Source organism: Eretmochelys imbricata, chromosome 19 (assembly GCF_965152235.1).
Source record: "Eretmochelys imbricata isolate rEreImb1 chromosome 19, rEreImb1.hap1, whole genome shotgun sequence".
In the NCBI taxonomy this organism is placed as follows: domain Eukaryota; kingdom Metazoa; phylum Chordata; order Testudines; family Cheloniidae; genus Eretmochelys; species Eretmochelys imbricata.
In genome coordinates, this window is record NC_135590.1 from 7,976,856 (window position 1) to 7,996,813 (window position 19,958).

The following is a 19,958-nucleotide window of genomic DNA, read 5'->3' on the forward strand; positions in this document are numbered from 1 at the left end:
AGACTAAGCCCAGCTCACCGGGTGACGTTTTACTTGCCTACTTCCCTGAGTTCCATCTGTAATATGACTTGCTGCTTTTGGCCTGAGATGGGTTAGGAAATGATTTCCTTCCCCAGGCACAGGTGGTTAGGGGAACATCTTTTGTCATTATCATCAAGAGTCTTTCTAGGCATTTCCCTGTAGATCACAGCTCAGACCCCACCCCCTGGAAGGTCCCATGCTATAGCCCCCCAGCTCAGACCCCACCCCCTGGGGGGGCCCAGCCTGTAGCCCCCACCCACCTCAGATCCCATCCTGGGGGGGCCCAGCCTGTAGCCCCCACCCACCTCAGACCCCACCCCCGGGGGGGTCCCATGCTATAGCCCCCCAGCTCAGACCCCAACCCCTGGGGGGGCCCAGCCTGTAGCCCCCACCCACCTCAGACCCCACCCCCGGGGGGGTCCCATGCTATAGCCCCCCCAGCTCAGACCACACCCCCTGGGGGGGCCCAGCCTGTAGCCCCCACCCACCTCAGATCCTATCCCGGGGGGGGGCCCAGCCTGTAGCCCCTACCAACCTCAGACCCCACCCCAGGGGGGGTCCCATGCTATAGCCCCCCCCAGCTCAGACCACACCCCCTGGGGGGCCCAGCCTGTAGCCCCCACCCATCTCAGACCCCACCCCCGGGAGGGAGAAAGCCTGTAGCCCCGCCATCTCAGACCCCACCCCCCAGGAGTTTAGTCTATAAACGCCACCCCCTCCTCCTGGAACTGGAGCGGTGACCCCCCCCACCGACCACGCCCCATCTCATTGGCCAATCCCGAGCCGCCTTCCCGGAGAGGGGCGTGGTCCGCCTCCGGCCCGCCCCCGGCGCGTAGTTCCGGTGAGGCCGGAGGCCGGAAGTGGCGTGCGGCGTGGGGGCTGCTGGGCGGGGTCTGCAGGCGGAAGCGGAGGGAGCAGCGAGCGGAGCAGAGGTGAGTGAGGGAGCGGCAGGGTGGGGGGCCCCGCCCGGGCAGGGCGCGGGGGCCGCGGGTCAGAGCCCCCCCCACCCAGCCTGGGGCACTCGGCTGCCTTGGCTCAGGCAGGGGCCGGACTCGGGTCTCCTGGAGCTGGGGCAGCGTGAGCAGCCGGGCTGCGGGGGGCAGGGGTGCGCCGGGGTGCGGGGTGCCTGAGGGGGTGGGGGAGCAGGGGCCGCCCCCAGGTCCATGGGGAGGGCGGAAGGTGCCTGAGGGGGTGGGGGAGCAGGGGCCGCCCCCAGGTCCATGGGGAGGGCGGAAGGTGCCTGAGGGGGTGGGGGAGCAGGGGCCGCCCCCAGGTCCATGGGGAGGGCGGAAGGTGCCTGAGGGGGTGGGGGAGCAGGGGCCGCCCCCAGGTCCATGGGGAGGGCGGAAGGTGCCTGAGGGGGTGGGGGAGCAGGGGCCGCCCCCAGGTCCATGGGGGGGGGCGGAAGGTGCCTGGGGGGTGGGGGAGCAGGGGCCGCCCCCAGGTCCATGGGGAGGGCGGAAGGTGCCTGAGGGGGTGGGGGAGCAGGGGCCGCCCCCAGGTCCATGGGGAGGGCGGAAGGTGCCTGAGGGGGTGGGGGAGCAGGGGCCGTCCCCAGGTCCATGGGGGGGGCGGAAGGTGCCTGGGGGGTGGGGGAGCAGGGGCCGTCCCCAGGTCCATGGGGGGGGGCGGAAGGTGCCTGGGGGGTGGGGGAGCAGGGGCCGTCCCCAGGTCCATGGGGGGGCGCGGAAGGTGCCTGGGGGGTGGGGGAGCAGGGGCCGTCCCCAGGTCCATGGGGGGGGGCGGAAGGTGCCTGGGGGGTGGGGGAGCAGGGGCCGTCCCCAGGTCCATGGGGGGGGGCGGAAGGTGCCTGGGGGGTGGGGGAGCAGGGGCCGTCCCCAGGTCCATGGGGGGGGGCGGAAGGTGCCTGAGGGGGTGGGGGAGCAGGGCCTGCCCCCAGGTCCATGGCGGCGGGAGGGAGACAAGGAGATCAGGACTTTCTGTCCCAAACCAAATAACTATCGCTAAGGTGCTTCTCTGAGCAGATTTCTCTAGCCACACATTAAGAATTGATGAAGCTTCATTGGGAATATCATTTTAGGGGAAATACTTCTGTTTAGTCGTCATATGAGCTGCTTTCTCTGACTAAAGGGGCTTGCATGGAAGTGGGAGGGTGGTTGTGTGTGTGAATCTGCTACTCTAGAAACAAAACAAAGTTAAACAGGGTCACTTAACTATTCAATAAGTAACAAATATTCATAAGTGTGCTTCTCTTGCTATGGTCAGTTTAATAAAGACTCTTACTTACAGATGTCATCCCTTAAGTCAGAAAAGAGGTTTGGGCTTCTCTGACAACTTCCTGCCCTTACGGCTGGCAGTAAGCAACACTTCTGTTGTCAATCTGAGCTTAACAGCAAGAGTGCATCCTTTTGACTGTTACTGAAATAAGTAGATCCAAGTACTTTGCAGGGGAGTTGCTAAATTTGTGTGTATTCATAAAGCATTTTTCAGTCCTCAGGTGGAAGGCTTACTATACCAGTGTAAAGTGCTGTAGAGCTCTAACAGTGTCGGTCTGATTTCCTCCATTTAGCACTGTTCTGTGAATTGAAGTAAGAGTAAATATAAATAATGGTGAAAAAATCCTCTAGTGAAAACCTTGTGTGAAATCTGGCTCAAAATCTAGAAAGCGGTGATCCCATTCTGCCCTGCTCGATTTCACTTTAGTTCTTTTCGTGTTTTCTATGTATATAAATTTCCCCACTGTATTTTCCACTGAATGCATCCGATGAAGTGAGCTGTAGCTCACGAAAGCTCATGCTCAAATAAATTTGTTAGTCTCTAAGGTGCCACAAGCACTCCTTTTCTTTTTGCGAATACAGACTAACACGGCTGCTACTCTGAAACCTGTCTTTAGTTCTTCTGAATGCCATTTCTTCACTGTTGACCTATAAAAAGAAAAGGAGTACTTGTGGCACCTTAGAGACTAACCAATTTATTTGAGAATGAGTTTTCGTGAGCTACAGCTCACTTCATCGGTGCCACAAGTACTCTTCTTTTTGCGAATACAGACTAACACGGCTGTTACTCTGAAACCTGTTGACCTATAGTCATTAAATTGAAAGCTGGGCATTTCACATACCTATTCATCTTTCTGCAGATGTGTAGTGTGATAGATTGACATATTAGAAAGCAAACCAGAGGTGTAGACTAAAGAGATTGGTGTCTCCTCAATGACTCATTCAGACAGTGAACTTGGGCACTGTGTCCAAATTCAAACTACAGTACTGCATATGTCTTAGTACTGCAGTGCCGGAAGAATTTTCCTTTAATAAGGACAGGCCAGCTACATCAAACCACTGGTGCCTCTCTACATGTCACTCTGATGTTCCCTTTCTCTTGTTCTCTGTACTACTGTTTTCTCCTCTCACCCTTCCATTTCACAGTGAAATTGATATCTCAGTTTCATGATCAAAATGCAACTGATCATCATGTCTTCACTATGCTGCTCCACTGTCCCATAAAATTGGAGCAGTGGCTCTTCTGTGCTAAAACACAGGATTTGTCATGCCAGCTTCTGGTACCATGCTAGAAGTTGCCAACATCTGGATTAGATACACATGGGAGTGAAGGATTGGATTGTAGGAAATTAACCTGGGAAAAGCACTCTGTCCTGTTGTAACAAAAGTTAACATTCTTCTCTCAGAAAATCAAATGGGAGAAAAGTTAAAATGGATTTTTGTGTGATTTTGAGGACTCTAGAATACTTCTCAACTTCTAAGGAGCCTTTTGTGTCCATGGTTTATCAGCTTTAAACAAAGCAATCTCTACCCAAGGAAGCATATTCAGAACTCCTTCAGTCCTGGATCCGTGACGCAAAATTTAGTACAGTGTCAAACTAGCTTAAATGTTGAGGTTCCAAATTATTTGTATGATTAGGTGTAGGTTACATACTCCGATTTTAAAAAGAGGGAATCTGTGCTAGACTATTCACCCTGACAGGAAACGTAGCAAGATACTTGACAAGTGCAAATCTTGTATTCCAGGTAATTCTAGTGAACAAAGATTCCTTCAGAGTCACTTCACTCTATTAACACAACTTCTTTCTAAGAAGTTTGTTTGGCACTTTTTATTCAGGTAAAACTTCTAGTGACTTCAGTGGAAGTTGTTACTCAGGAGTGCTGAATAGGATCCAAATAGATGGTTGACTTTCTGTTTTATCTAACAGAATATCAGTATGGGATAACTTTCTAAATCCGAAATAAAAAGTTGTAATTCTGAGATATTGGCCCTAAATATCTTAATTTCAGGACCAATGTCAAAAAGTATTTAGACTAGAGAACCTTGTGTCTTGGCAGCCATCAGGGACTAGCAGTAGCAGTGTATTCACTGCTAGGCCTGGCAACTCCCAAGATGCATCAGACCCTAAATCAGTCACTCTGATTACTGTCTTGCTCTCCTTCAAGTAAAGCCTGACTCAGTGGTGTACTGAACAGCTAGTTAGAAACAGATTCTTAAGCTTTTAGAAGATACAAATCTCAGAAGTAGTATGAAACCTCCCAGGAGGTCAGCTGAGAGTGTCAACTTAGTCTTTTATTTTCTCAACTTAATTGTCCCATCTTAGCTCCTCAGGACTGTGGAAACAGGAAGAACTCTTAATGCTGTTGGCAACATGAGGCTCACTACTGCTCATACTTTGCAAAAAGTGAATCTGAGCAGAGGTGCACATCTAACTCTAAGATGTGGGGGACTATTGAGAGGTTATAAAACTAACATTCAGTTATACTGAAAAATGATTAAACCAGATGACGACAACATTAAAATGTCGTATCTTGATCTGCCAAGCTAGAAGTACTTCCCCAAACCAATATAGATTATATCCGGACCTGTTCATTTTACTAAGCACTGGACTTGGTCTGGTTATCGGAAAGACTGTCAATCCCTGACTGACACTCCCCAAAATAGAAAACTCCCTCCGGTGCAGTATTGTTTTCCTTGGATTAATTAGCAGTTATACCTCTTATTGTTTTGAGTCCTGTACAGGGCAGATTGCTAGGTATAGTTGGAAGGCCTATGTCTGTGCCAGGGTGTGTTTACCTTCAGGGCCAGAGAAAATTATCTTAATTAATGTTGGCAAGTAGCTTAAAACCAAAAATATTTTCAGATACTCTGGAGGTGGATTGATCTCTCAACCAGAGTGAAAAGCGTGGAGGTTCAACATGAGTTCTTAACTGGCCTGCTAACAGAGCTGAAACTAGTTATAGTTGGTTCTTGAAGACTTGACTTGTAACTATTAACAGAACAACAACATCTGAAAAACTTCCCATATAAACAAGACCTAAACCTAAATTCTGGAATATAACTCCAATGTTGGAGTCTCCTCTGAACCTCAAACTCTTGGTTATCCGAAGGGCTAGCCCTGATGTTTGATTTAAGATTTCAGTTCAGAAAGACTTTGAAGTTATCCAGGACACACAGATTGCAGTGGACAAAAATTATCTCTGTCTCAGTGTATCACCCCCCCGTTACAGAAAGTGGAATCTCAGTTTTGTTTGTATCTCATTGCAGTAAAGAACTTCAGAGAACCAAATTAATCTATAAATCGTGGATTCTATAATTTTATTACTTTTTGTTTCAGCATTTCATGTTATATTAGATGACTGCTCAACCAGTGCAATAGTACGATCTTTTTTCCTCACAAAATTCTAGATTCTGGTTTGCAGATTCTATTCTTATCAATATCAGTATGATTCTTGTCTGTATAATGAGATGTCTCTTTATTTAAATAGCACCTTGATGCTATTTACATCTGGAGGGTAGAAGAGAGAGTGCAGCAAGTAGTGTGAGCTGTGCTATGTAGTTCTGGTGGAGGCTGGCTGAAGTGTGGCAGACTCCTTCCAGAGTTCACATCACCAACAATTGTCACTTGGTGCAGTGGCAGCAGAATCAAAGTGATTACTTTATAAGCTGCGTCCTAACGCAGAGCGTGTCTGTCTCAACTAAACAGATGGTGAATTAATTTCATCTTCATGTGGTGCTAGGTTCACAGAAGTGACCTCAAATGCCATGCATGTAGGGTTTTCCTGGCACAGGCTACAAGCTGCCCAAGAAGATTCTGACAGATCAGTGGTGGGAATGAGGGAGTCCATCTGAAGTTCTGTGGGAACTTTAGTAACATTGCTCTGGTTTCAGCAGCTTGCCTGGGAGCGGTGTTGTGCATTCCGCTGTGTACAGGCCTGCAACATGTTGAATTCCTCTGGGCTGGAAACTGTCCTCCATCTGGGTTCTTTCATGTTATTCATAATCCCTATCTGAAATGCAGACAGACACTCAGGGTAACATGATCTGATCAGATTAGAGCCCCATATGGACTGGAGTAGGGATCAGTGGTGCAGAATGGCAGCTTTGTCTGCTCGCTGTTCTGTAAACCTGAGATCCTTTTGGAAACATGCTTCATTAAAACATGTATGGAACTCACTTCCCTGAGTTTCTGGAGTGCAGCATCTACAACTGATGGCAGGTTTGGGGTTTGTTTTTTTTGGTTCCTTCTGGAATACAGGGTGGGATGGGAGGAGTCAAGAGCTACATTGTCATCTTCGTTGTACAGAGTGGGATTCATGTGTACCTGGGGTCTCCTGCTGAGGTAGAGCACTGAGATCCTGTGCTTGTATCCTGCACCCTAGGAAATAGACGAGAGTTGATCATGTTGCCTACATTAGTGATTAACATCACACAGGCACCTCAAACTTCTCTAAACTCTTTCTTGCTGTAACTTGTCTAGTAGCTGCTGATCACCTTTCTATAGTGAACTAGAGGAGAGGCTGTTCCAAGGAGGAAATTGCTCTCTTCCTCTCTGAAGTTGAGTAAATATGCTGGGGTAGAACATTGCATCAGATCCCCCTCCCCCTATTCCACCCCCATCCCATCCTCCTTTCTTCCGTGTTTCAGTGGCTCTTTTGCTGGTTCTTCATATGAAGAGAGTGATGAAAGTGACCGTGTTTTTCCTAGTGACATCAGTGTTCCTTGTGACTAATGCTGGATCCTCCATGGGACGGGGGAAAATAAACATTTTATAGCACGATTTGGGAGGCATGCAAACAAAAAACAAAACTAGTTAAAACTAGTTAAGTTTGATTTACAAGGCAGATCTATTCTCCACTTTTTAAATAGAGCCAAACAAATCTAATTTCCTTTTTGAGTATGTTAGAGCCAGTGACTGAAGATGAAATTCTTCCTGTTAAGGTTCTGAGCTCTGGAGGCCGTCTGCAATAAAAGGAAGTTGTGTGTTCAGGCTGCAATCGTGATTCATGCTTCAAAATGTCTTAATGTCTGGTGATAAGATGGAAGCATGTGACTGGCTGCTTGCTGACCCTTCCCTGCATTCCCTTTGGGTTAGTGTTCAGAGGGTGAACTCTGAAGCTCTCTGGTGCTGAGCAAGGCAGGAGCTAATAGAAAGTTTTATTTTACTTCTCCAAATGAGAAGCTTAAATGACTAATGTGCCTAAATCACCCTGGTCCATCGCTAGGAGACTAGTTCCCCCAGGATAGATAGAAAGTATTAACAGGGGACGCATTGTTTCAGAAGCAGCTTCGCATTCTGCTCCTGTGCAGCTGCTTGTCTTGGCTTGTGCCAGAAATGTCTTGGTTTAGCATGCTAATTCTGTGGGTTGAGACATTGCTGGAGTCTTGGAATTCAGGGGTGGGTGTGGCCACCTCAACTGTGTTTGCAGAATCAAAACCACCGAAACTTATCTGCAATTAACTCTTCTAGCGAAGCCGTTACACATGTAGAAAAAGAACCAACCCTTTGATAGCAATCATACTACAAGTCAGTTATGGTCATAATCAGAGCTGTGGTCCGTTTTCCTGTATTCTGTATGCAGAGTCTTATACCTCCCCTACCGCCATGGTATCTGAGCACTTACAACAAAATATCTGAACGTTCTCCTTGTCAGTCTAATATGGATATGCTATGAATTGCCATGCAGTAGACACTATTTGGTCATTATGGATTGGCCAATGGAGCCCTCTGATGGGTTCTGGCAGCTGGGCTATCAAAAGAGTTATCTGAACAATGGGTAAGCGTGCTATATAGTCTAAAATGCCTAAACTGGGTGATGTGAGGCTAGAATAAGATTCCCCCTCTGACTGGGGAATGACTAACATTCAGAATGCTAAGTAAGCCCATCAGAATATTGAGCATTCTGATGATGTGCGTGAGGAGCTAATTGTGAGTAGTCTGTCTCTGCAGGTGGTGAGCAATGACAGATATGCAAAGCCTGGTTGAGCGGTTGGAGAAGGCTGTGGGTCGCTTGGAAGCTGTGTCCCAAAGCCCTGGCATGTATGGAGATGACTCTTCCAAAGGTAGGGACCCTCTGCTGCAAATCCCTGTATCAATACTGAACACATTGTACGGTTGATGTTGATTGTACTATACACTGAAAGTACCAATTCTGGAAGATGCTTTGCAGAGCGTGCAAGCTGATGTTGGGTAAGCCTGAATAGCTGTACCAGGAGGGGAAGTGAGTTTCACACAGATAACATGCTGACATACACTCAAATGCAGGGGGGGCCTGTGGTTACTGTACTGTTAAAACAAGAACTTCCTGTGGGTGCAGTGCTTCCCTTGTCTCCTTACAGCCAAGCTGCTTCTTTCTTAAGCAAAAGTGCGTTTAGACCAGCATCCATCGGCATGCTTGAGGATTAGCAGCAGTGTCACATATACAGTAATTCCTCGCTTAACGCTGTAGTTATGTTCCTGAAAAATGCTACTTTAAGTGAAACCATGTTAAGCTAATCCAGTTTCCCCATAAGAATTAATGTAAACGCGGGGGTAGGTTCCAGGGACATTTTTTCGCTAGACAAAAGACATATACACACACACAGTATAAGTTTTAAATAATTTAATACTGTACACAGCAATGATGATTGTGAAGCTTGGTTGAGGTGGTGAAGTCAGAGTGTGGAAGAGGGTGGGATATTTCCCAGGGAATGCCTTGCTGCTAAATGACGAACTAGCACTCCCATTGTTGTTAATGTATCTTCACACTCTACAAGGCAGCACGAATGGAGGGAGGGGAGACAGGATGGCAGAGAGAGACAGACACACCCTTGTGTGTGAGATGTGCATTGCCCCTTTAAGTACGCTGACCCTACTCTTAAGTACACTGCCTTTTTAAGTAGATCAGCAAGTTGAGACAGCAGCTGCTGCCAGCAAGTTCCCTCCGTCCTGAGCCCTGTCCTGTCCCATACCCTCCGCGCTGTGGAGATGGGGGTACAGGAGCAGAGGGGGACACCCTGACATTAGCACCCCTCTTCCCCCCTCCGCCTGCCCACCAAGAGCAGCTCCAAGGCAGAGGGCAGGAGCAGCACATGGCAGTGGGGGGAGGCACAGCTGAACTGCCTGGCAATTGATAGCCCTAGGGCGACGGCTGCACAGGGAATTTAGAGGAGCAGGGGCTGATGGGGGTGCAAGGGGGTGAGGGGGGCTGCTGACCCTCCCTGATTCCCCACCAGCTAGCTCCAACGGGCTGCTCTTTCTGCAAGCAGTGGCCAAAGCAGGCGACTGCCAAACAACATTATAAAGGAGCATTGCGCAACTTTAAACGAGCAAGTTCTCTAATTGATCAGCAACGTAACAACGTTAACCGGGAGGATGTTAAGTGAGGGATTCCTGTACACTCTGACTTGCACAATGCTACTCACAAAGTGCTCCGCAAAACTTCAGCGTAAGGAGGGTAGCAGCATTTGCTGAAAATACTCCTGGATACTTCAGTCTGAGTCCATCTGCTGCCCCTTAACACTGCGCACTGTTCTGTTTCCGCAGGAATAGCTGAGTACGTTCAAGCTTTCGACACTCTCCTGGCTGGTCCAGTAGCAGAATATATGAAGATCAGCAAAGACATTGGTGGCGACGTTCAGAAACATGTAAGGATTTAGCTTTCTTTTCCCATGTTGTAAATATATGGCTGACCGCTGCTCTAGACTTTTAAGGGCTGAATAAGAGAAGTTGTTGAGCTTTGCCTCCCTTTCCCCATTCTCTAGAGCAAAGTACAAATATTGGAGGATTCAACACAGGTGTAGATCCCTTGATAACCCACGGGAGATCTCCATCTACCTCTCTATTGTGTATCCCTCTAAGTGGGAGCAGAACTGCCCAATTTTAGTGTTGGTAAATTTTTGTCTTGTCTGTCCTGACTCATCAATTTCTATTGAACTTCTCTCCAAGAATAGGGGCTGTTGTATAAATTGAAAACCAGACCAGATGGCCCAGAATCAGCTGTCTTGATGACTAAACCATGCAAGGGAGGCCAAAAAGATGAACTGGTCCCTGTAAATACTCCTGATATCTATGTGTAGTTACATTGTTCTATCTAGCTATGTTCTATGGCCCCCATTATCATAGTATTTGACCACCTCACAATCTCTTCTATATTTATCTTTAGAATGCCCCATTAGATAGGGAAACAATATTATCCGCATTTTACAAATAGGGAACTGAAACAGTGAGAGGCCAAGTGACTTGCCCAAGGTCACTTAGAACATCTGTGATGAGCAGGGAATTGAACCCGCATCTCCTGAATTCCAGGCTAGCATACTGACCACTGGAGCATCTTGTTTGTCTGTGTAAACAATATATCACTGATTTTTTTTTTTTTTTCCCTTCCTTATAAGGCTGAAATGGTCCATACAGGCCTGATGACTGAGAGGGTTCTCCTGGTGACCTCATCGCAATGTCAGCAGCCATCAGCCGTAAGTCTGGAGAACCCTAACGTAGGTCACTCAGAGCTGCATAGGTCTTGGCTAATCGGGAGGAAAACAGCAAGAGCTGAGGAATCTGGGCCCTTAAAATTGCTCCTAAAGAAACCTATCCGGAGTGGAATGAGTTAGCACTCTTCTGATCAGAGTAGCTTGCACAAAGTCTAGTTCCAGAAAGGTTTCAGAGTAGCAGCCGTGTTAGTCTGTATTCACAAAAAGAAAAGGAGTACTTGTGGCACCTTAGAGACTAACCAATTCCAGAAACTGACTCAAGACTCACTGAAACTAGTAGAAAATGCTGAGTATTTTATGGATTTCCCATAACTACCTAAGCTTGTACAATGCACAGGTGGCTCCTTCTCATACCTGCCAGCCTGTACTTGGCTCATATTTCACTTGGCATCTATAGTAGATGCAGTTCCTATTTGTTAAGCCATGAATTACAGAACCGAACCTGTGAGATGGGAACAGCACTGGGAATTGAGTTGATGATACTTAGATTATACAGTGTTCGTAAGTCCTCACAGCACTACACCGAAGATTCTTACCTAGGTAGCATAGGCGTCTGGCTCGATGCTGTGATACCCAAATAAAGGCTAGAGTCGTAGGGTCAGTTTTCCTTAGTATGCAGATCAACAATGTCCCCCATGCTGCAGCTTCTCTGACTGGGAGGGGAGTCTGATCCTGCATGCATTTGTTTTCTTCTGCTTATACCTCGACGTATCTAGTGATATGTTATGCACCTTAGCCCTTCCTTGCAATGTCCCAGTGGGACAACTGCTACTTCTGCTAATGCTACTTCAGGGTGTCAGGATTTCTGTGCTGCTTCCCCTTTCGTTGCAAAGTACAGTATCACCGTACATCTTCAGGGTTCTGTTCCCCTCTTAAACCAGACTGCCTGGGGGACAGAAGTCTGCATAGAAGGCCTTCAGCGCAGGAACCCATTTACCAATTCAACAGATCTGAGACAAGGAAGCCTTGTTTAGAGTGGCTTACTCGTAGCCTTTAATTCCTAGATAGCTTTTTGTAAATGACGTCTTGTGGGTCTCTAGTCAGTTCTGGAGCAGGCACATCCTTGTTTCGTATGCCAAATACTTGAACTCCCTGAAGCTTGTTTACTCAAGCATCCCTTCCCCGATCTTGGCTCTAGATCAGAGCTTCCCAAACTGTAGCCAGGAGTAGTTGCTGGTGGTCCGAGAGAACTAGCTGGCCTCCTTTCCGTCTACACCTGAGCAGATAGGAAAGAACAATGAAATGAAGAGCGCAAACAGACTCTTCTTAAAGACACAATATTCTTTGCACTTAAAGAACTTTTAAAAAAAAAAATCTGCCTATACTATACTCCATATGTATTGCTGCTGACAAAGTGAGATGTATGATCACAACGTATGATGGAAAGGAGGTTGTCCGCACAAACATAAAATCCTACTACTACAAGACCATCTCTGATATAGTTCAAGCTATTAAAGTTTGTCCTATAGTAGAGCAGACCAACCAAATGACCTGGGAAAGTTGCTTCTGAGCAACTGATTTCCTATGTCCAAATCTCTGAATAGACACCGCCGAGCAAGATGCTTTGTGAATATTTAAGCAAAAAAAAAAAAATTAAGGGTCTGAATTGAATTCACAGAAGTAACTTGATTGAAAGTCCAACTCTTTTTCTCTTTAACTTACCCTATCAAGTTTAGATAGCGGAGCAACTTGGGTTGTAATGAACCTGTAAACCAAGACAGCAAAGCAATTTGAAAAGCATCTGAATACTACAGAATCTCTAAAAGGATATTTCTGTCTTCATTATTGATGAGACTTGTCTCAAAGTGCCTCTTGGCTTCGCATTAGTCACAATTTCTGGCTTACTTCCATAGCACTAGTCCAACACAAAACTCTCACTTCTCTACAGGAGGAGCGTAGGGGGCGGGGGCTGTAACTGGAATACTGGCAATACAAAGCTTGTACAAGAGCTGTAGCTTAGGCTTATGCCAATTGGAATCCATCTAAGAATGGCTGTCTCTGTTTGCCATCCATCCCCTTCTGTGTTGCAGAATAACTTCTCAACGCTACTGAAACCCATTTCAGAGCAAATCCAGGTGGTGCAGAACTTCCGGGAGAAAAATCGTGGCAGCAAACTGTTCAATCACCTATCAGCTGTCAGTGAGAGCATCCCGGCACTGGGCTGGGTGGCTATGGTAAGGACTACAGTGGGTTGTGGGGGGTGAGGGGAGCCCGGGATTGCTGCTGCAACAGCCCCTGGTTCTAATATGTTGTATCTTCTCTAGGCCCCAAAGCCTGGCCCCTATGTGAAGGAAATGACGGATGCAGCCATGTTTTACACCAACCGGGTCCTCAAGGACTACAAAGATGTGTAGGTTCAGCTTCACTCTGCAAAGCGGGAGGGATGCAGACAGCTGAATACTGAAATTTCAGTCCCTTGATCTAACTGTGGAGGTGCATGTGGCCCTCCTAGCATGCAGTCCTGAAGGATTAAGATAATAAAATACTTTGGTTCCAGAGATCAGCATCTGCAGTGCTGGTCTGGTAATGCACCATTTAACCTGACAGAACCCTGCCTGTTTCAGCCAAGTCACTTAAAGTTAAACAATACCGAGCTCTTATGTACGAGCCTTTCATCAGTAGACCACAAAGTGTTTCACAGTCTTTAATGTAGTTATCCTCCCAATGCTCCTGTGAGGCAGTGCTGTTATCCCTATTGTACAGATGGGGAACTGAGGCACAGAGAGTAAGTGACTTGCCAGAGGTCTGTAGCAGAGCAGTGAATTGAAGCTGGGTCTCCCAAGTCCTAGCTAGTGCCCTATCTCCTTAATTGATCTCCAGAGTGTGGAAATCAAACAGCTGTGAACAAAGCCCTAATGCAAGCTGAACCATCAAGAAAGATGACCCCTCCAAGACATCCCTGAAGCCTTGCCTAGTAAACGTAATGCCACTCCTTTCCTTTAGTAGTGGCAGGGTGTGTTTAATACACCTCAGCTTCGGAAACAGCTACGTTCCCAAAAATGTATAGACTGTGACAGGTTTTCTTAGTTTTATGCTATTGGGCAAATCGATGGTAGCAATTGCATTGGCATCCCTCGTGTGTTCACTCCATCCAAAAACCCTCTTAGCTTTTTTCCCCTACGCAGTAAGACATCTTTCCAATATGTTATGCCAACTGAGCATCACCCAGTAGGGTTTAGTTTGTTGCAGGTGTTTTTGTTCTGCAGTCTGTGGACCTCTGACTAGGCGCGGAGGGCTAGCATTCAACAGTGGCTGCTTACTGACCCGAACGCCCCACTGTCTAATTGCTCACGGTAGCCCTCAGGGCTGGGGATTGTAGCCGTTTGCTCTCTCCTTGCATTGGTATTGCTACTCAACTCCAAATAATCTTTGCCAACTAGGGGACAGGGAAATTTAAGGATCCAGTTACAGCCACATGGCTTCAGATCTTTCCTAGATAATAACTTGCACTACTTAGCTTGTGTTTATCTTTGTCCCCTTAGAGATAAGAAACATGTGGACTGGGTGAAAGCTTATCTGAGTATCTGGGCAGAGCTGCAGGCATACATCAAAGAGTATCACACCACTGGACTGACCTGGAGCAAAATGGTGAGTGCTGACTGTATGTTGGCAATCAATACTTCATAACCTAGGGAATCTAATGTTACGGGGACTGTTGCAGCAAGTAGTGATCACTCAGGTTTAACTCCCTCTCGGGCATCTTTTACAGGGTCCTATAGCAAAAGAGATGGGCAATGCACCTGCAGCACCCCCAACTGGTGCTGCTCCTCCACCACCTGGTCCTCCCCCCCCTCCTGCTCCAGGCCCCACAAACTCTGGTTCAGATGACTCTGTTTCCCGCTCAGCACTGTTTGCCCAGATCAATCAGGGAGAAGGCATTACCTCTGGTAAGAAAACTGGGCAACTGAAGGCTGGTGGTGGGCAGCCATTTGGCTAGTAGGTCAACAAAAGAAAACGTTCTAGGTTAAGTCTGCATGGGGTTCTGGGTCACTTATCTGCAAACCCTAAAAAGCTACCTCTGGGATGCAGGAAGAGTTCTCTTACTTAATAGCGTTGCCAGGATGAATGGGCTTGGGCTGCTTAGAACATCAGATACACAAAAGAGCATGGTTAGGATATTGTAGTTTAAAAACGAGCTGGGAGGTAGGGGAGGAGAATTTTGCATGTGCAAACCTGTACACAAATTACCATTTGCACGTTCAATGACCCAGTGAAATGTGGGTGAAACAAAGCTCATGAAAACTTGGTCCTAGATTTGTATATTCCCTACAAAGAGTGAAACAGCTGTGGAATTCTGGCTCTAGTTCTAAACATAACTCTTAAAATCTAGCTCTCAATCTCATATCATTAAATGCTAAAAGCACTTACCTTTCCTCCAGGTCCCTTTCTTCATAGCAATCTTTCATGTTGCCCAGTTCAATGTAGATCATAAACTCTTGAGGAAGAGAACTTGTTTTATGGGTCCTCAGAATTCAGCAGACTGCTATTGTAATAGCTGCTGACTTCTGGTGTTTGTTAAACTTGGATCTTGCACACCTAGTAACTTAGCATTATCCAACCAAATGATGCCTGGAGTAACAGTGGTTTCTCTTGTAGCCCTGAAACATGTTCCAGATGATATGAAGACTCACAAGAACCCAGGGCTGAAGAATCAAGGTGGCCCTGTCCGAACAGGACCCAAACCATTCACCGCGCCAAAACCCGCCTGTGCAGCTAACCCACCCAAAAAATCATCCCCAAAGAAGGAACCGGCGATGCTAGAGCTGGAGGGCAAGAAGTGGAGAGTGGTGAGTGTCCATGTGACAGCCCAGACCGGCTGCTAGAGTGATGGGAATTCAATAGCAGAAGATGGCCCACAAACATCTTTCATTTGAAATAACTAGAAGGTGTCAGCTTGAAGGAACAAGTCCTCTCTGAAGCCTTGTGAATTCTTCAGAGGAGAGAAGGTGACATGACACCTCCAGGCTTCACTCTGTAGCTCTTTAGGGGAATGAGAGTAACTGGTATTTATCACCCCTTTTCAGGAAAACCAGGATAAAGCCTCCAACCTGGTGATCAGTGACACAGAGCTGAAGCAGGTAGCATATATATACAACTGCACAAACAGTACACTCCAAATCAAGGGCAAAATCAACTCCATCACAGTGGGTAAGAGCTGTGGTCCAAATGGGCTGGCCTTCTGCATGCTGGCACATCAAAGGGCTGGATCTGGAGTGGGAGTTGTAATACTATGAGCTCTTTTCTTTCTCCCCTGCAGATAACTGTAAGAAGCTAGGTCTGGTGTTTGATGATGTTGTGGGCATCGTGGAGATCATAAACTGCAGGGACATTAAAGTTCAGGTAATTACCCACAACCCTCCTTGTGACTGACTGTATAGAACTCTGCCCTGCATTATGTTGTGGTGCCTTAACAGATCTGGCGGTTCACTTTGCAGGGGACAATCTAATGAAGCCTCTTGAGAAAACACATCGAACTCCCTCCATGTAGGGGTTTTCAAACAGCGCTGAATCAAGCTGTCTAAACAGGCTTGCAGAATGGAAAACAAACGCCTCATACCGAGGATAGATTTTGGGTGGATTATCCACCCTAAGGAAGGCAGTGTAATCTAGTAGCTAAAGCAAGGGGCTGAGGGTAGGAGTCTGTTCTAATTTCTATCCCAACATTCCATTTGTGGTGATGGGCAAGTTGCTCAACTTCCATTAGCCTTCCGTGGAACCAAGTTAATACTTGCTTCCCTCCGGAGATATGGTAGAGTTCAGTGTAGAAGACTTAATCCCTGGAGGATAATATAAAACAGTGAACTATAGTGGTTCCCTGGGATAAGCAGATGCTACTGTAACCACCTCCCTGCTGTGTTTTCCTCACTAGGTAATGGGTAAAGTGCCAACAATTTCCATCAACAAGACAGATGGATGCCACGTGTACCTGAGCAAGAGCTCCCTAGACTGTGAGATTGTCAGTGCCAAGTCTTCAGAGATGAACGTCCTCATACCCACCGAGAGTGGTGACTTTGTAAGTGTTTCCTCTTCCTGAAATGAGTGGAGAGAGCTGTAAGGGGCGGAGTGAACAAAGGGGCGGGCCTTGATCAACAGCAGGAATCAGAGCGATTAAGCAGTATGGCGTCGCGTCAGGTCACATCTTGTTCCATTGTCTTACTGAGACAAAAACTAACCCCTCCCAGCGAAGGATGTTCATTGAATGACCTGCCAATAGAGCCCTTTCTGGTATCTAGATACTGCCCCAGATTCCACCCCTTACATGGTGGATTCTTGAAACCCATCAAACTTAAGATGTAGGTGTCTTCCCTTGATCTGTCTTCTCTGAAGCCAAATTCGCTAGCTCCTAACCAGATGGCACTTACTATGAAGACACTGTTGTTGGAAGTAACCCTCGACCCTCCTAGGTCCCGTGAGGAATTAAATGTGGCTATGGTAACACAGTGTGTTATTAACTTTAGACTTGTTCAGTTTAGTCTTCTAAAAAAAGCTGTGACTTGCTAAATGTAGCATCTACTTCCCAAACCAGTTTTTGGTCTTTATTTGGATTTTAAATCAAATTTTGTCCATTCTTTTTGCCTGTGTCCCAAACAACATGTCTGTAGTGCTCAAAACACTAAAGAGCAATACAGAAAGAGGGTAGTAACTTCCTAGCGCAGTGAAAATGATTCTTTGTCTGCCACTAGGTTTGTCAGGCTAGGCGGGACAGGAATAGTCTCTGATTTATATGAAAGACTAGACTTTTCACAACAGATTTCTTTCACCCTCCAGAACGAGTTCCCTATCCCTGAACAGTTCAAGTCCCTGTGGAATGGGCAGAAGCTGGTTACCAGTGTGACGGAAATTGCTGGCTAAGCAGAATGGCATTGGGACTTGTGCCTCCCCTTGCCCTGGCTGTGGGACAAATCTGCTTTCAGATGATTCTCTTAGATTTCCTGTACCTTTCTGCTCTCAAACTGCTTCTCTGTCTTCTACCTGAGAGACACAGCTACCTGCCTTCACTGAAATACCTCGGGCTGGGATTTGGTGTAGGGTGGCTGGTCAGTTGATCATCTGCATCTATCAGCAGGAAGGTGCATCATCCCCCTCTTGTCAGATTTAACCACACCAATCAATTACGTCTGACTCCTGGCAAACTTCAGAGCCAGGATTGGTGGTTGGCCTTCAGATTGTTCCATGGGTTTGTATTGTGTTATCTTCAGACAAATTGTTCATGTGAGAAAGGAATGTTGTCCCCCTGTGAATTGACATAATGGTGTCCTTATCAGGGTCCATAGTTCCCAGCTTGGTAAGTTGAGCTGGCAGGTGTGTTTCAAGAAGGTACTGGGAGCTGCTACTAACTCCAGCAATGTGTACTAATCAGTCAGTGGCATAACAAGATATGGGGAATGGCTTTGCTGGACCAAAGGCTGAGGACTGGGCGTGTAGCATTCCACCTTGAGTTTCCCTTTCAACACTCCTATTTGCTCTGTGTAATTCTCTTTGTGCCATGATGGGGAGCTTTGCAGTAAACAGGGGCCACGGAAGACTGCATTGGAGTAAATGATCCACTCTGCTGTCTGTCCAAGGTTAGAAGCTGAAGTTTCCACTTCCTTATGAGCCCTTCTCCAAAAGGGATCTTCACCCAAGGGGGTCCTTCTAAGCAGCTGAACTCAAGTTCAGTCTTCCAAGACAATTCTTCTGAACATATCTCTCCTTCCCAGTGAGGGATGCTTCTTCATTCAAAATTCAGTATTTGTTTTGTAAACAAGAGTTCGACTAAGTCAGTTCCATCGTTCATCCTCACTCATGCTTAGTTACTATTGAATGTGACACTGTTCTCAGCCTCTTCCCTTCCCCTGTTGCTTGGCTCTATGCTCTGCTGGAGGCTTGCAGCCTCTTTTCCAGGGCCTGCATTGACCTGTAAAGGGAGCTGCATATGCTTTACCTTCGTGTTTCCCTGTCTCGGGTGGCATCAGCAGATCTGACTGCATTTCCTCTGTACATTGTCAATGGTTTTTTCTCTAGGATGAAACTCACAAAATATGCAATTTTTTTTTATTTTGAGATTGTCCTGTAACTTGTACTCATCTTCTCCTGAGGCTTGTGGAAAAAACCTTTCTTATGTACTTAAAATTACACAAAAGATAGAATAAAGTTCATGCCAACCTGCTCCTTACACTAGCCCTTGTTTGCTGTTCAGAAAGGAAATATTGGAGTGCAGCTAGGAAACTTCTTGCTGAGAATGCGGATTGACACCCCCCACCGCCACCCCCGGCTGCTCAAGGGGCTCTATGTTAGTGACTAGATTAGAATTGTGTGTGGGTGCAAAGCTTAGTGCAGGACCAGACACTAAGTGGGAAGCACCAACACTCCTTTTTTTCAAATTCATGCTGCCAGCACCCTTGCTGAGGAAGGGAATCTGTCATGGGTATGGCAGTAAGAGAGGTTATCCCTTAGCTCATTAGACAGCTGTAAAACATTCTTTAATAAAGAGAATTGACATTGAATCAGTGCAAAACAGTAGCTAGTCAGCTGACAACTATCAAAAAGCTTTTAATAACCCTTGAAAACTTAATCCATAACCCACTCCCTCCCATGAGCCAGCACCCCTTCCCCCAGCTGTAACCTTGTCTTCTCCCCTATCCCTACAAACATCCTTAAATCTAAGTGATGGTCCTCCTCACTCTGTGGACCTTATCTAAACTAGTTATGCTTATTAGTATTAACCTAAGTATCCTGCCAGAGGGTCAGGAAATGTGGTTAGAACATAGCTCTGTTAAAACTGAGACTACCCAGTCTCAAATGGCTCAGCTGTTAAACTATGCCAGTGGTTTTCAAACTTCAGGTCATGACCCAGTACTGGGTCACCTGGCTCAGCACCCAGGGACCCTGGCGGCCAGCCAGTAAAAACTCATAGTCCCTACCAGTTCTGAGTCTGCCATGGTGCTGTGCCCTGGAAGTGGCCAGTGGCTAGGCTGGGGGGGCCACAGGCCTCTGTATGCTGCCCCACCCTGAGCACCAGTTCCACACTCCCAGTGGCTGGTTCCTGGCCAATGGGAGCTGGTGCCTGCAAGCAAGAGCTGTGTGGAGCTGCTTGCATGTCTCTGTCTAGGAGCCAGACCTGCTGCTGGCCACTTTCAGGGTGCAGCACAGTCCATGGTGCCAGGACAGGCAGGAGGCCTGCCTCTGCACCCCAGCTGTGCCACTGACAAGGAGCCACCAGAGGTAAGCCCACAACCCAATCTCCTGCC

At 47.1% G+C, this 19,958-nt stretch overlaps 1 protein-coding gene across 4 annotated transcripts; it reads left to right on the forward strand.

Annotated features, from left to right (window-relative positions):
- The first annotated feature begins 884 nt into the window (after positions 1-884).
- On the forward strand, positions 885-18,883 carry CAP1 (cyclase associated actin cytoskeleton regulatory protein 1). 4 transcript variants are annotated; one of them, XM_077837771.1, is made up of 13 exons: positions 885-953; positions 8,210-8,322; positions 9,785-9,885; positions 10,633-10,710; positions 12,759-12,902; positions 12,993-13,078; positions 14,211-14,316; positions 14,438-14,615; positions 15,325-15,515; positions 15,753-15,876; positions 15,986-16,068; positions 16,598-16,741; positions 17,497-18,883. In XM_077837771.1, exons 2-13 carry the CDS (start codon positions 8,220-8,222, stop codon positions 17,578-17,580), a joined length of 1,422 nt encoding a protein of 473 aa, XP_077693897.1. In that variant the 5' UTR covers positions 885-953; positions 8,210-8,219; the 3' UTR covers positions 17,581-18,883. The 4 variants fall into 4 exon arrangements, with proteins under 4 accessions (XP_077693897.1, XP_077693899.1, XP_077693898.1 ...); XM_077837773.1 differs by having other exon boundaries at positions 925-953; positions 8,197-8,322; XM_077837772.1 differs by lacking the exon at positions 885-953 and adding an exon at positions 962-1,098.
- The last annotated feature ends 1,075 nt before the right edge of the window (positions 18,884-19,958 follow it).

Coding starts and splice junctions, on each gene's coding strand:
- CAP1 (XM_077837771.1), top strand. CDS start 8,220: ATGACAGATATGCAAAGCCTGGTTGAGCGGTTGGAGAAGGCTGTGGGT. Junction 15,516..15,752: donor AGGGCAAGAAGTGGAGAGTG/GTGAGTGTCCAT, acceptor ACCCCTTTTCAG/GAAAACCAGGATAAAGCCTC. Junction 16,742..17,496: donor CCACCGAGAGTGGTGACTTT/GTAAGTGTTTCC, acceptor TTCACCCTCCAG/AACGAGTTCCCTATCCCTGA.